The sequence below is a fragment of the Geotrypetes seraphini genome, chromosome 3 (assembly GCF_902459505.1).
Source record: "Geotrypetes seraphini chromosome 3, aGeoSer1.1, whole genome shotgun sequence".
Lineage (NCBI taxonomy): Eukaryota > Metazoa > Chordata > Amphibia > Gymnophiona > Dermophiidae > Geotrypetes > Geotrypetes seraphini.
Window position 1 is genome coordinate 383397226 of NC_047086.1, and position 12962 is coordinate 383410187.

At 43.3% G+C, this 12962-nt stretch overlaps 1 protein-coding gene across 2 annotated transcripts in view; it reads right to left on the minus strand.

Moving 5' to 3' along the window:
• EPAS1 (endothelial PAS domain protein 1) overlaps window positions 1-12962 on the minus strand; it is a 308169-nt gene that overhangs the window by 139959 nt on the left and 155248 nt on the right. Inside the window, exons 1-2 of one of the 2 annotated variants that reach the window (XM_033939697.1) lie at window positions 3311-3370; window positions 2797-2987 (exon numbers count right to left, since the gene is read on the minus strand). In XM_033939697.1, the coding sequence (XP_033795588.1) occupies window positions 2797-2987; window positions 3311-3321 (202 nt within the window). In that variant the 5' untranslated portion in view covers window positions 3322-3370. Of the gene's footprint in view, window positions 1-2796; window positions 2988-3310; window positions 3371-12962 lie in introns of those variants that run through there. The other variant, XM_033939696.1, reaches the window with a different exon arrangement.

Here is a 12962-nt window from a genome sequence, read left to right on the forward strand (position 1 = left end):
ATGTTGGCTGTTTTCCAGTCCAGGGGGACTCTCCCCGTACTTAGGGAGAGATTGAAGAGCATGGCTAACGGTTTTGCCAGAACATTGCATAGCTCTCTGAGCACTCTTGGGTGCAAATTGTCCGGTCCCATGGCTTTGTTCACCTTGAGTCTTGACAGTTCTCTGTAAACATCAGCTGGTGTGAACTCAAAATTCTGAAATGGGTCTTCCATGCTTTGCTTTGTTTCCAGACGTGGCCCGTGCCCTGGTGCCTCGCATGTAAAGACTGAACAGAAGTAATCATTTAGTAGTTTGGCCTTATCGGAATCTGTTTCCACATAGTTCCCTTCTGGCTTTCTAAGGCGTACTATCCCGTTTGCGTTCTTTTTCCTGTCGCTAATGTATCTGAAGAAGGATTTGTCCCCTTTCTTAATGTTCTTCGCTAGAGTTTCTTCCATTTGAAGTTTGGCCTCCCTGACTACTGTTTTGACCACTGCAGACTTTGTCCTGTATTCAATGTTTGCTTCTTTTTCCCCCGTGCGTTTGTATGAGAGAAATGCTCTTTTCTTCTCTTTGACGAGGTACGAGATCTCATCAGTGAACCATTGGGGTTTCTTTTTTCTTTGCTGTTTGGTTACCGATTTAATGTAGCGTTTAGTTGCCTCATGAAGGGTCGATTTCAAGGTTGACCACATAGCTTCCACATTATCAGTTACTTCTTGAACCTGGAGCGTCTGATGGACGAAATTTCCCATGCGTGCGAAGTTGGTGCCCCGGAAATTGAGTACCCTTGTTTTTGTTTGTGACCTAGGGAAGCCTTTCTTAAGGTTAAACCATACCATGTTATGGTCACTGGTGGCTAGCGTTTCTCCCACCGAGACCTCCGAGACGCTTTCCCCGTTCGTAAGAACCTGGTCAGCTTCTTTGATTGGGTGACGGAGAAGCTGGATATTGGGGAGTCCCTAGACATCGTGTACCTGGACTTTAGCAAAGCATTCGATAGCGTACCACACCGCAGGTTGCTGGGCAAGATGAGTTCTATAGGATTAGGTGACACATTGACGCAATGGGTTGGGAACTGGCTTGGAGGTAGGCTTCAAAGGGTGGTGGTGAATGGCACCCCCTCCGAAATGACGGAGGTGATCAGTGGAGTGCCACAGGGCTCAGTCTTGGGCCCAATCCTATTCAACATCTTTATAAGGGACTTGGCAGAAGGGCTTCGAGGTAAAATAACATTATTCGCCAATGACGCCAAACTAAGTAATGTAGTGGGCAAATGCACAACAGACGAAGATTCAATGCCCGACAACATGATGCACAACCTACTCCTGCTGGAGCGCTGGTCTAGGACATGGCAACTCAACTTCAATGCCAAAAAATGCAAAATTATGCACCTGGGCAGCCAAAATCCATGCAAGTCTTATACCCTTAATGGCGAGATCCTAGCAAAAACGGTAGCAGAACGAGACTTGGGGGTAATCGTCAGTGAGGACATGAAGTCTGCCAATCAAGTGGAGCAGGCTTCATCCAAGGCAAGACAAATCATGGGTTGCATACGAAGGGGTTTCGTCAGCCGTAAGGAGGAAGTCATTATGCCATTGTATAGATCCATGGTGAGGCCCCACCTGGAATACTGTGTGCAATTTTGGAGGCCACATTATCGCAAGGATGTGCTGAGACTGGAGTCGGTGCAGAGAATGGCCACCCGGATGGTCTCGGGACTCAAGGATCTTCCATACGAAGAACGGCTTGACAAATTACAGCTATACTCGCTCGAGGAGCGCAGAGAGAGGGGAGACATGATCGAGACGTTCAAGTATCTTACGGGCCGCATCGAGGCGGAGGAAGATATCTTCTTTTTCAAGGGTCCCACGACAACAAGAGGGCATCCATGGAAAATCAGGGGCGGGAAACTGCGAGGTGACACCAGGAAATTCTTTTTCACTGAAAGAGTGGTTGATCGCTGGAACAGTCTTCCACTACAGGTGATTGAGGCCAGCAGCGTGCCTGATTTTAAGGCCAAATGGGATAGACACGTGGGATCTATTCACAGAGAAAGGTAGGGGAGGGTCATTAGGGTGGGCAGACTAGATGGGCCGTGGCCCTTATCTGCCGTCTATTTCTATGTTTCTATGTAAGTACCAGGTCCAGGATGGCCTGGGCCCTAGTGGGTTCTAGTACCATTTGTTTGAGCCGTACTCCCTTCATGGACGTTAATATCCTTTTGCTATCACAAGTTGTCGCTGAGAGTGTGTTCCAGAGGCAGCTACCGGCGCTGGAGGCATGGCTAACGCCAGAAGTGGCGTTGGGTGCCATAAAGCGCCTACATAGGCACGATTTACGGCAAAGACAGGCACCGGAAATGTAGGCCTAGAAAACACCTGGCCTACATTTCTGGCAACCTATCTTTCCTGGAGGCGCGATTCTCTAAAAAGTGCCATCGCGTGATTCACACGCGATCGGCAACTGCTTTTTAAGGCAGCCACTGATACCGGCGCCAATTAGAGCAGCGGTTCCCAACCCTGTCCCGGAGGGCCAGCAGGCCAGTCGGGTTTTCAGGATAGTCCTAATGAATATGCATGGAGCAGATTTGCATGCCTGGCACCTCCGTTATATGCAGCTCTCTCTCTTGTATAATCATTAGGCCCGACTGGCCTGGTGGTCCTCCAGGACAGGGTTGGGAACCACTGATTTAGAGAACCCAGGCCAAAATGTATAAAACAAGTAATATAAATGAAAAAGATAGCACATTCTGCCTTTAATCATTTACCGTTTACAGAGTTGTACTTAGTCCGAGATATCTATCAGACCCCTTACCTGAAGATAAAAGCTTGTGAGTACGTAAGAAACTAATGGTCAGGCGCATGATGGATGCCTTGTCCAGGTGTGAGCTGACATTGTGGGGAAGTGGCAGCTGGTGGGCCAGTTCGTAGAAAACCTCGGTTTCCTTGCTCCTCCTGCATCGGGCCGCATCTCGAGACTTCTCCTTCCGCCTCTCGGAACTGCTTCTGTGAGCGACAAAAAAAAAAACCCCAAAACATTTCAGATCACAACAAAATACAATTAAAAAAAAAAAAAAAATTCTTTATTGATTTTCAAATTTTGACAGTGCAATACAAATATATTAAACATGAGCATTATACATAACGCACTTAAATACACAAAACTAATACATTACCAATCCTTTTCTCCCTCCCTTCCTCACATAACTATTACACTGCACATGCATATATTATTGCACTATTATAGATAAATACCTTTAGCAATCCCAAATACCTTCCCCTCCCCCCCTCCCCCCGGATGTGTAAGGAATCTGTAAAAAGGGAGATACCTGACATTCATTGCAATTCAACATATGCAGTCAATGGGCTCCACAATTGACATCCAGTAGATCTACTGAACACAAAGCATAGCTCGTTTTAACGTTTTTCCTACCGACCCAAAGCAACTTGTTTGTACAGCAGCTGCCACTGTGTGTAAAGTGCAGTAAAGGAACTGAATGACAGTGGGGGTCGCTCTTAACAGAAAAAATATGTGCATCTTGTTAACCAGATTCTGAATCAAGGATACATTGGGTTGATATACAATACAGTGCTGACAGATCGAAATTTAAAAAAAAAAAAACTATTGAAAACGCTGCAAATTGTATCTGCTTTCGTGTCCGGAAAGATTTTTTTTTTTTTTAAAATTCTTTATTCATTTTAGAACTACATCAAGTACAACAATATTGATATTACCATTGTAACATAGATAATACACTTGAGATTTTACAATTAATCTTTATCAAATTAAATTTATCTCCCTCCCTCCCTACATTTTATATTTCATAAATTCAATGTCATCAAAAATAAAATCCCCCCTTCCCCCGCCCTATTTTTCATTTATACTTAACAGGGAAGAAAAATATATACTTATTCTTTACAATATTCTGATAATGGCCTCCACACATCTTGAAATTTATTAAAAATTTCCTTTTTGAATGGCTAATGTTCTTTCCATTTTAGAAATATGGCATACTGAATTCCACCAAAAACTGAAGTTTAGTCTATCCCAACTTTTCCAATTATGTGTTATTTGTTGTATAGCAACCCCTGTCAAAATGAGTAATAATTTATTATTACTAGAGGATATTTGACTCTTGGCCCTCATCGCCATGCCAAATAATACTGTGTCATATGTTAATGCCACAAGATTTTCTAATAAGCAATTTATCTGACTCCAAATTGATTTCCAAAATTCCATAATAAATGGACAATAGAACAATAAATGGTCTAAAGTCCCTGCTTCAAGATGACAATGCCAGCATTTATCAAACTTAGAGCTATCTCACATTCAGACCACGGGAGATCGCTGGCAACCTCCTGCAGTCTGCGGAAATACCAGAAATTCAATGCTAGTGCTGTATCTGGCCACCGGCATTGAATTTACAGACTATTTTTGGCCGGCCGGGATATAATCAGCTATGCCCAATATTCATAATAATAATAATAATAACAACAGTTTATATACCGCAATACCGTAAAGTTCTATGCAGTTTACAAAAGATTAGAGAAGGTACAGAATAATTGGACTTGAGAGCGGAAAGAGTGAGTGAGTAAGGGGGAGAACAGGTCAGTTGTCGAGGTATTTCAGGCACAGGTATGTTTTTAGACGCTTCCTAAATTCTTCGTAAGTAGTGGGCGAGAGCAATTGCTCTAGGTCTTTACCCCATATTCATCAGCTTGCCAAAGAAATACCACCCTTTTAGGCAGTTGTCTTTGGCAGCCGAGCTTAGCCATCGAGCCATTGAATATTGGCGGTCACTAGCTATGTCACGTGACACAGCCAGTTACCAGCCAATCTAGTATCAGCGGATAGCTGGCCGTGTGCTATTCAGGGAGCTGTTCCCAGCTGTCTAAATATTTATTTATTTATTTTTTAAATTTATATACCATCTATATCTAGATGGTTTCCATAAAAACCATAGATAACATAAAATCAACATTATGAAAAGCTGACTCTTCATGAAAGGTTTTCCATTAAAGGGATGGAAAACCTTTCATACGCTGAGAGATTGGAGAAACTGGGTCTCTTTTCCCTGGCGAAGAGGAGACTTAGAGGGGATATGATAGAGACTTACAAGATCATGAAGGGCATAGAGAGAGTAGAGAGGGACAGAAAGAGAGAGAGAAAGGGAGACAGAGAGAGAGAGAGAAAGATTGGAGAAACTGGGTCTCTTTTCCCTGGCGAAGAGGAGACTTAGAGGGGATATGATAGAGACTTACAAGATCATGAAGGGCATAGAGAGAGTAGAGAGGGACAGAAAGAGAGAGAGAAAGGGAGACAGAGAGAAATAGAGAGAGAGAGAGAAAGATTGGAGAAACTGGGTCTCTTTTCCCTGGCGAAGAGGAGACTTAGAGGGGATATGATAGAGACTTACAAGATCATGAAGGGCATAGAGAGAGTAGAGAGGGACAGATTCTTCAAACTTTCAAAAAATAAAAGAACAAGAGGGCATTCAGAAAAATTGAAAGGGGACAGATTCAAAACAAATGCTAGGAAGTTCTTCTTTACCCAACGTGTGGTGGACACCTGGAATGCGCTTCCAGAGGATGTAATAGGGCAGAGTACGGTACTGGGGTTTAAGAAAGGATTGGACAATTTCCTGCTGAAAAAGGGGATAGAAGGGTATAGATAGAGGATTACTACACAGGTCCTGGACCTGTTGGGCCGCCGCGTGAGCGGGCTGCTGGGCACGATGGACCCCAGGTCTGACCCAGCCGAGGCACTGCTTATGTTCTTATTGTCAATACAAGCTAACCACTGACTCTATTAATTTTTTGATCTTCCTTCAAGTCAACCAACATATATATCAGTAAGAAGATCTTATATGGGTTTGTCTTAATACACTCACAGACCTCAGTGATACCAAATGACATCATCCATGAGTGCCAATAAAAAGTTTGGCGCTTTTTTCCCAGCACTCCCTTCAGCATGCAGAGAGAAATTTGCTGCTTTTCAACACTTCCTTCAGTATTGCCTCTCCTTCAGGAACAAAACCCATCATATTCACGAAGGTTATTGTTTTTTTTAAATGCGATTTTTCCATATTTGCAGGCCAGCTCTGCCCCTAACCCCCGCGAATATGGAGGGAGAAGTGTATAGTTACTTGCCCTTTAAAACCTCATGTCCTCACTCTTTTATCCATTGGTGTACATCCATACTGTAATGTGCATATATTTAAGCTGTTGTACTCTTTCGTGACATTTGATAATGTAATTTTTGGATTTTCATTATCATTCTTTCTTCTCTTCTCTCCGTCCCTTCTTTTAATTCTTGAACATGTACTGTATATTATGATATCATACTGTTTGTATGATTGAATAATTGTATGTTTTATTTTGTTATAATTCAAAATAAAAACTATTAAAACAGGAGAGATCAGCAAAATAACTTGCTCTGAGCTCGATTTAAAAAAAAAGTAATTAATTGAACTGAGAGAAAACAAATACAGTAAAACCCTGTTTTACAAGCATACACTTCCCCCTCCGTATTCGCAAATTCCGTATCTATGGATTTGCTTATTCGCAGTTTTAAACCCAAAAAAGTATTTTCATTTTTCAGGCTATTTTAAGCCCTGTAAGCCCCCTCTTAAGCCTTACCTGGTGGTCTAGCAGGTTTTCAGGCAGGAGCGATCTTCCCATGCTCCTGCTCCGTGCAGATCGCTCACAGGAAATGGCTGCCTTGAGCTCCCGTAGTCTCTTGAGCCATTTCCCGTGAGCGATCTGCACAGGGCAGGAGCATGGGAAGATCACTCCTGCCCCGAAAACCTGCTAGACCACCAGGTAAGGCTTAAGGGGGGGGGGGGCTTACAGGGTTTAAAATAGCCGGGGAAAGCGGGGGTTAGGGGCAGAACCAGCCCGAAAATTATTCGCAATTTTTTAATATTCGCAGGCCGGCTTTGCCCCTAACCCCCCGCAAATACGGAGGGGGAAGTGTAATGCGTTCCAAAAACATGCTTGTAACCCAAAGCACTCATATATCAAAGTGAATTTCCCCATAGGAAATAATGGAAACTCAGACAATTTGTTCCACAACCCAAAAACTTTAATACAAAATACTATACGTACTTGTATTGCAAGACCTCGCTCATTTAGAAATCACTATACTCCTGCAGTGTCAGAGAGAGAAGAACCATCGGCTCAGTTGTGATGATGTGACATGTGTACAGTATATTGTATGTACTCATATTGCAAGACTCTGATTATATATCAAGTTAAAATTTAATAAAATGTTTTGCAAAACACTTGCATATCAAGTTACTTGCAATCTAAGGTTTTACTGTATTTTTCAGGGATAAACCAGCTGTAGTCCCGATGAGGCTAGCTTACTGATTCGTGTAGATTCAGATTGCATAAGGCGAGAGGGGGGTCCTGGTACTTCTTGCCGGCTTTCAAAGAATCTGAACAGACCAGGTTTTCAGGATAGTTGTGCAAATCCAATCTGACCTTGTTAATTATCCTCATTCTAGAGGGTACTTTCTGAAAATCTGATTTTCTCTTCAGCCCTCCAGGGGCAGAAGCAATTACATTTGACCTGAGGTTGAGATGAGGCAAACCACAGAGGAAGATTTCGATTTCTGGTAGAGTTTGCTGATAAGGAGAGTTTATCATTCCCGGCTGCCACCTTACAGACATGTTCACTCCATTTTCTTCCTAACAAGATAACTTTCAAATCTCAGATTTGTATAAAGGGTACACTTCTTTATTTCTAGTGATAAAAGGTGAAAGGTTACAGATAGAGGAGACTTCAGTTGCACCGAAAGCCGGGTTTATGAAACTTTGGGTTTTTACTGCGCAGTAAATGTTAGTATAGACCAAGGGTAGGCAATTATATGTATATTATATTATATGTATATGTGTATTATATTATATGTATATGTATATCCACAATGAATATGTATGAGATGGATTTGCATGCACTGCCTCCTTGAGATGCAAATCTATCTCACGCATATTTATTGTGGATCTCCTGAAAACCTGACCTGGCTCCGGCTAACAACCATCACATGTTAAAACCAACAGCGCAGGAGTATATCTGTAATTCTGTATTAGCTACTTAACAGAGGAAGGAGCGGGGAGCCAGCGTGATGGGTGGGTTGGAGGTGTGGCAGCGGTGGCAGTATGTAGATTAGAACTGCTCGCCAGCTATTACTCCTGCCGATAATACAGCGACACTTACTGCAACCTCAAGAGGAAATTGTAAAGGCAAGGCCCAAACTCCAACCAACTGTCCCACCTGGTCCACTGATTCCCACAACCACCCTGATCAGCACTTCCAATGCCCCCAAATCCTAAATTTACTCCTCAAATCTACAAACCTCCCGCCAAGGCTTTCCCACAAACTAAGCCCCCCCCATCCCCAACAACTCTCCCCCAACCTACCTCCCATCCTACTACTCACCCCCCGGGGCTTACCCAGGAGTAGACCTTGGTGGTCCGGTGGCAAGAAACAAAAGTGGTCTTCCTCTGCTTCTTCCCCATCTGACTTTGAGTTCAAAATGGCATCACTGACAGGTCCTAGCTGTAGTCTTGTGGCACTAGCACCAGGGGTACTCATTCATGAGATTACCACAAGGGGTCAGCAATGCCATTTTGAATTTGGAATTGGATAGGACGAGAGCAGAGGAGGACTGTCCCAACTCTTTGCCACTGGACCACCAGAGACTACTTCTGGGTAAGTCCCAGAGGTGGGTGGGGAGTTGGGACAATAAGCAGGCATCAGATTGGGGAAGCTCAAATCTGGTGTGATCAGATCGGGGGTGGGGGAGTGGAGGTGGTGGAATTAGACGATCAGGAGGGAAAACTCATTAAGTACAAATTAAGGTTTGGGAACGGGTGGGCCAGTTGTGGGTAGCTGTTATGTTGCACATTAGAACCTGGGTTGCATTAAAATGTATGGCCTGGTAGCCCCCTCCTTCGTCTAACTTGATTTATCTTCGCTGCCTGTGCCAGCCCTTGTAGGTTTCTTTCTGCCAAATCCCACTGTTGCTGATATCATTTCCTGTTCCCCCACCGATGGGATGCGGCAGAGGGAAGATGAATCGCTGAGACCACTGGGAAACCTCTGAGGTAGACCAGGAAGAGACGAGGGATTCAGAAAGCGGGCAGATGCTGGTCTTTCGGGACAAGGGGAGGGAGTTGGGAAGGACAAAGAAAATGCTGCACTAGGGGTGGGACCGGAAAGACCCACTCAAGTTAACTGTGGGCCCACCCAAAATAATAGGTCTGGCTACGCCACATGTGTGGTAGGGGAAGAGGGAAGACAGTCAGAGGCACCATAGCAGCATGTCAGTATTGATGGGAAGGAGATAACGGCAAGTGGTAGCAGACAGGAAGGGGCAGCAATTGTCTTGGCCACAGAAACACTGCAACTGGAGGGAAAGGGGGCTAGAGACAGTCTCTACCTGGGCTTCCCAAAGCTGTTCTGAGGCCCCTCAACCTGTCAGGTTGCATGAAATAAATATAAACGTATAGGGCTGGATTCAGTAAATGGCGCTGAAAATTAGGCACTGGGAAAAATACATGCTCGGTGCCGTTCTAAAGGGGGCTCTGGGCTGAGCACTCTTGGATAGCACCTTGTAAAAGGAGCCCTTTGTGTTAGTTTCAAAGCGTTTGATCATTCTGATTTTAAATGCTGTTCATTCCTATGTACTGTATACCTAAAGTTTCCTTCAAGTACCTTTATTGTAAGGTTATTAAGAGACGTCTTCCTTTGAGAAATGTTCTTGTACCGAGCTATCATTTCAATCTCATCAGAAATTAGGTGGAAATTGGCCTAGTTCTGCACTGTGTTGAAATGTAATGAAAGAAGATTTACTTAACATGAAAGTTTTCATTGTCATGTTAAAAAAGGTCCCATTTATAAAGAGCCACTAATCTGGTTTAAACCTTTCATGTAATTCAATAAATAGTCCAGCTTTAGCTAATATCCAAATTACATGTCACACGGGGCTTTCAGGCAGTCATATGGTCGATTACATAACCGTTACCATTCTGAATATGGCAGTAGGATCTCGAGTTGTGGGACCATGGCACAGGCTCTTCGTATATGCGTTAAATTACAAAAGAAACACAGGTGATTACTTCATAGCCTTGAAATCCTCTGCTAATGATATATCAAGCCTGAGTGACCCTGCTGAGGTCATTTTTTGAAAGATAATGTATCTGCTTTCTTAATCTGGCTTTAGGCACTGAGCAAACCAACCATACAGCATTTTTGAAGTGAAAATTCTTCATCTTCGGTAGTCACTAACTGGACAGGATTTCTCAGTCAAGTTCTGCCGACCCCGCTGGAGATTCTGTAAGGACATTTCTATAAACTAGGCTTCTTCATTTGCGTACTTATGCCAGGTCTATGACTGGCGTAACTACAGATGTGCAAAACAAAAAGGACTGTGGAGTCTGATGTTACAGGTGCAGACTTTTGTTGCACCAAAAAGGTAATCCACAACTTTGGAACAACTTTGGAGTCTGATGTTACAGGTGCAGACTTTGTTGCACCAAAAAGGTAATCCACAACTTTGGAACAACTTTGGAGTCTGATGTTACAGGTGCAGACTTTGTTGCACCAAAAAGGTAATCCACAACTTTGGAACAACTTTGGAGTCTGATGTTACAGGTGCAGACTTTGTTGCACCAAAAAGGTAATCCACAACTTTGGAACAACTTTGGAGTCTGATGTTACAGGTGCAGACTTTGTTGCACCAAAAAGGTAATCCACAACTTTGGAACAACTTTGGAGTCTGATGTTACAGGTGCAGACTTTGTTGCACCAAAAAGGTAATCCACAACTTTGGAACAACTTTGGAGTCTGATGTTACAGGTGCAGACTTTGTTGCACCAAAAAGGTAATCCACAACTTTGGAACAGTGTTTTGATCTTAATATCTTCCTCAGGGGTCCCACAGCAACGCTACAGGAAAGTATTCACCTACGCTGGGCGAAGGTCATCACATCCACTAATCCTTTGAAGAGACCTCTCGGGACCCCTGAGGAAGACATTAAGGGCTCCTTTTACCGAGGTGTGCTAGCGTTTTTAGCGCTCGCAGCAGATTAGCGCGTACTAACACCAGCTCAATGCTGGCGTTAGCGCCTAGCACGCGGGGCATTGTAGCGCGCGCTATTCCACGCGTTAAAGCCTTAACGCAGCGTAGTAAAAGGAGCCCTAAGATCGAAACACGGACCACTCTTCATTGTCAAAAGTTGTGGATGATCTTCACTGTTCCAAAGTTGTGGATTAACTTTTTGCTGCAATAAATCCTGCACCAGTAGCATCAGACTCCACAGACTTTCGTGTTTATGTGGATTCAGCGGGTGAGCTTCTTGGTTTTAACTACAGACGTGTAAATGTTAGTTGTGCAGACACTGGGGCTATATCTGGATGGACAAATGCTGTTATGGAAATAGGCTCCCACTGCACATCCTCAGGGCACCTGAATGAAAGTGACCAATTGTCAGATTGTCCCCTATCCCCCTAATTCTTTAAAGTGTCACGGTTAGATTTCTGACTAGTATGCAAGTTCGCACATGCAAGTTATAGAATGAGGTCTCTTGTGAATGCGTCAGTACTCATGTCTTAAATTAGGCGCGTAAATGGTGACGCATGCTCATATTTTTAACACCAGTAGCACGCTCCATTGCCATTATAGAATTCGCATTTAGCACGCGTTATTCTGGAGCCAAAATTTCAGCGACCTTTTCAGACTTGCCCCTGTCCCCTGGATTTTATAAATGGTAAGCAAAGTTGCACACGAATAAATTAGATAACGAGCCAAACTCTGGAACACCCTTCCCACAACTCTTCGTACAATCTCCAACTTCGTACCTTTTAAATAGGGTACCCTCCTGCTAACCATCGTGGACTGATTCCTGCACTGTAAATTTCACCGGCTGTCCATTGTCTATTATCTCAAATGAATGCCTTGTGTTTCTGTTGTAACCCGCCTAGAACTTTGAATAGTGTGAAATAGAAATGTAAAAAATAAATACATAATCATTGGCTGTTGACAAGAAATTGTTACTAACAAACAATTATCAATAATAGTTAATAATTAATAAATATTAATTATTGATTAATTAATTGGCACTAATGTGGATTCGGCTGTGCACAGTTCTGTAAAGATCCACACTCAAATCCTCTCACATGGAACCCGAAAAAGGAGGTCGACTATGGGAGTGGCAGGGGCATTCACAACAGATATTTATTATTCTTATTTATTTAAAAAAATTTTATATCACCAAAAATCTCAGCAATTTCCAAAGTAACATACATAGAGACATAAAAATACACACAAACTGGTACACAGTAATCCAAAATCGTCATACATATAGCTAACGACATAACAAAAGTACCCTTAAAAATACTTACAGCAATTACTCATCAACTACAGTAAAGGGAAAGCAGCACAGTTTCAGAGCTATGTGCAGTGTTACCAAATTCCAGTGATCCATGCCCAACTTGTGGCCGTAGTTCGCGGGAATCCTCTGTCTACAGTCCTACCAGTGGGGGGTGCTATTTCACTATCACATTTTCAATAATGAGGGACAGGCATCAAGCTCTGCACGACTCCAGGGAACCTGCCTGCCTCTAGCAATTGAAAACACAGTATTGAAGCACTGACCTCACCGGCAGCAATGTGGTTGGAGGGAACAGTGCTTGTAGGTTTCACTTTGTGTGAATTAGAGAATGACACGGGGACAAATTTTTCCCTGTCCCCGCAGGAACTCATTTTTCCGTCCCATCCCCCCCAAAAATTATTTTCCTGTCCCTGCCCCGTTCCTGCAAGCTCCGTCCTTATCTGCACAAGCCTCAAACACTTTAAAATCCTAAGTAGCAACATTCTAGAGCTCAGAGTGTGATGTCATAATGCCTCATTCCACCAATGCCTAAGCTCCGTCCTCATCAGCACAAGCCTCAAACACTTTAAAATCCTAAGTAGCAACA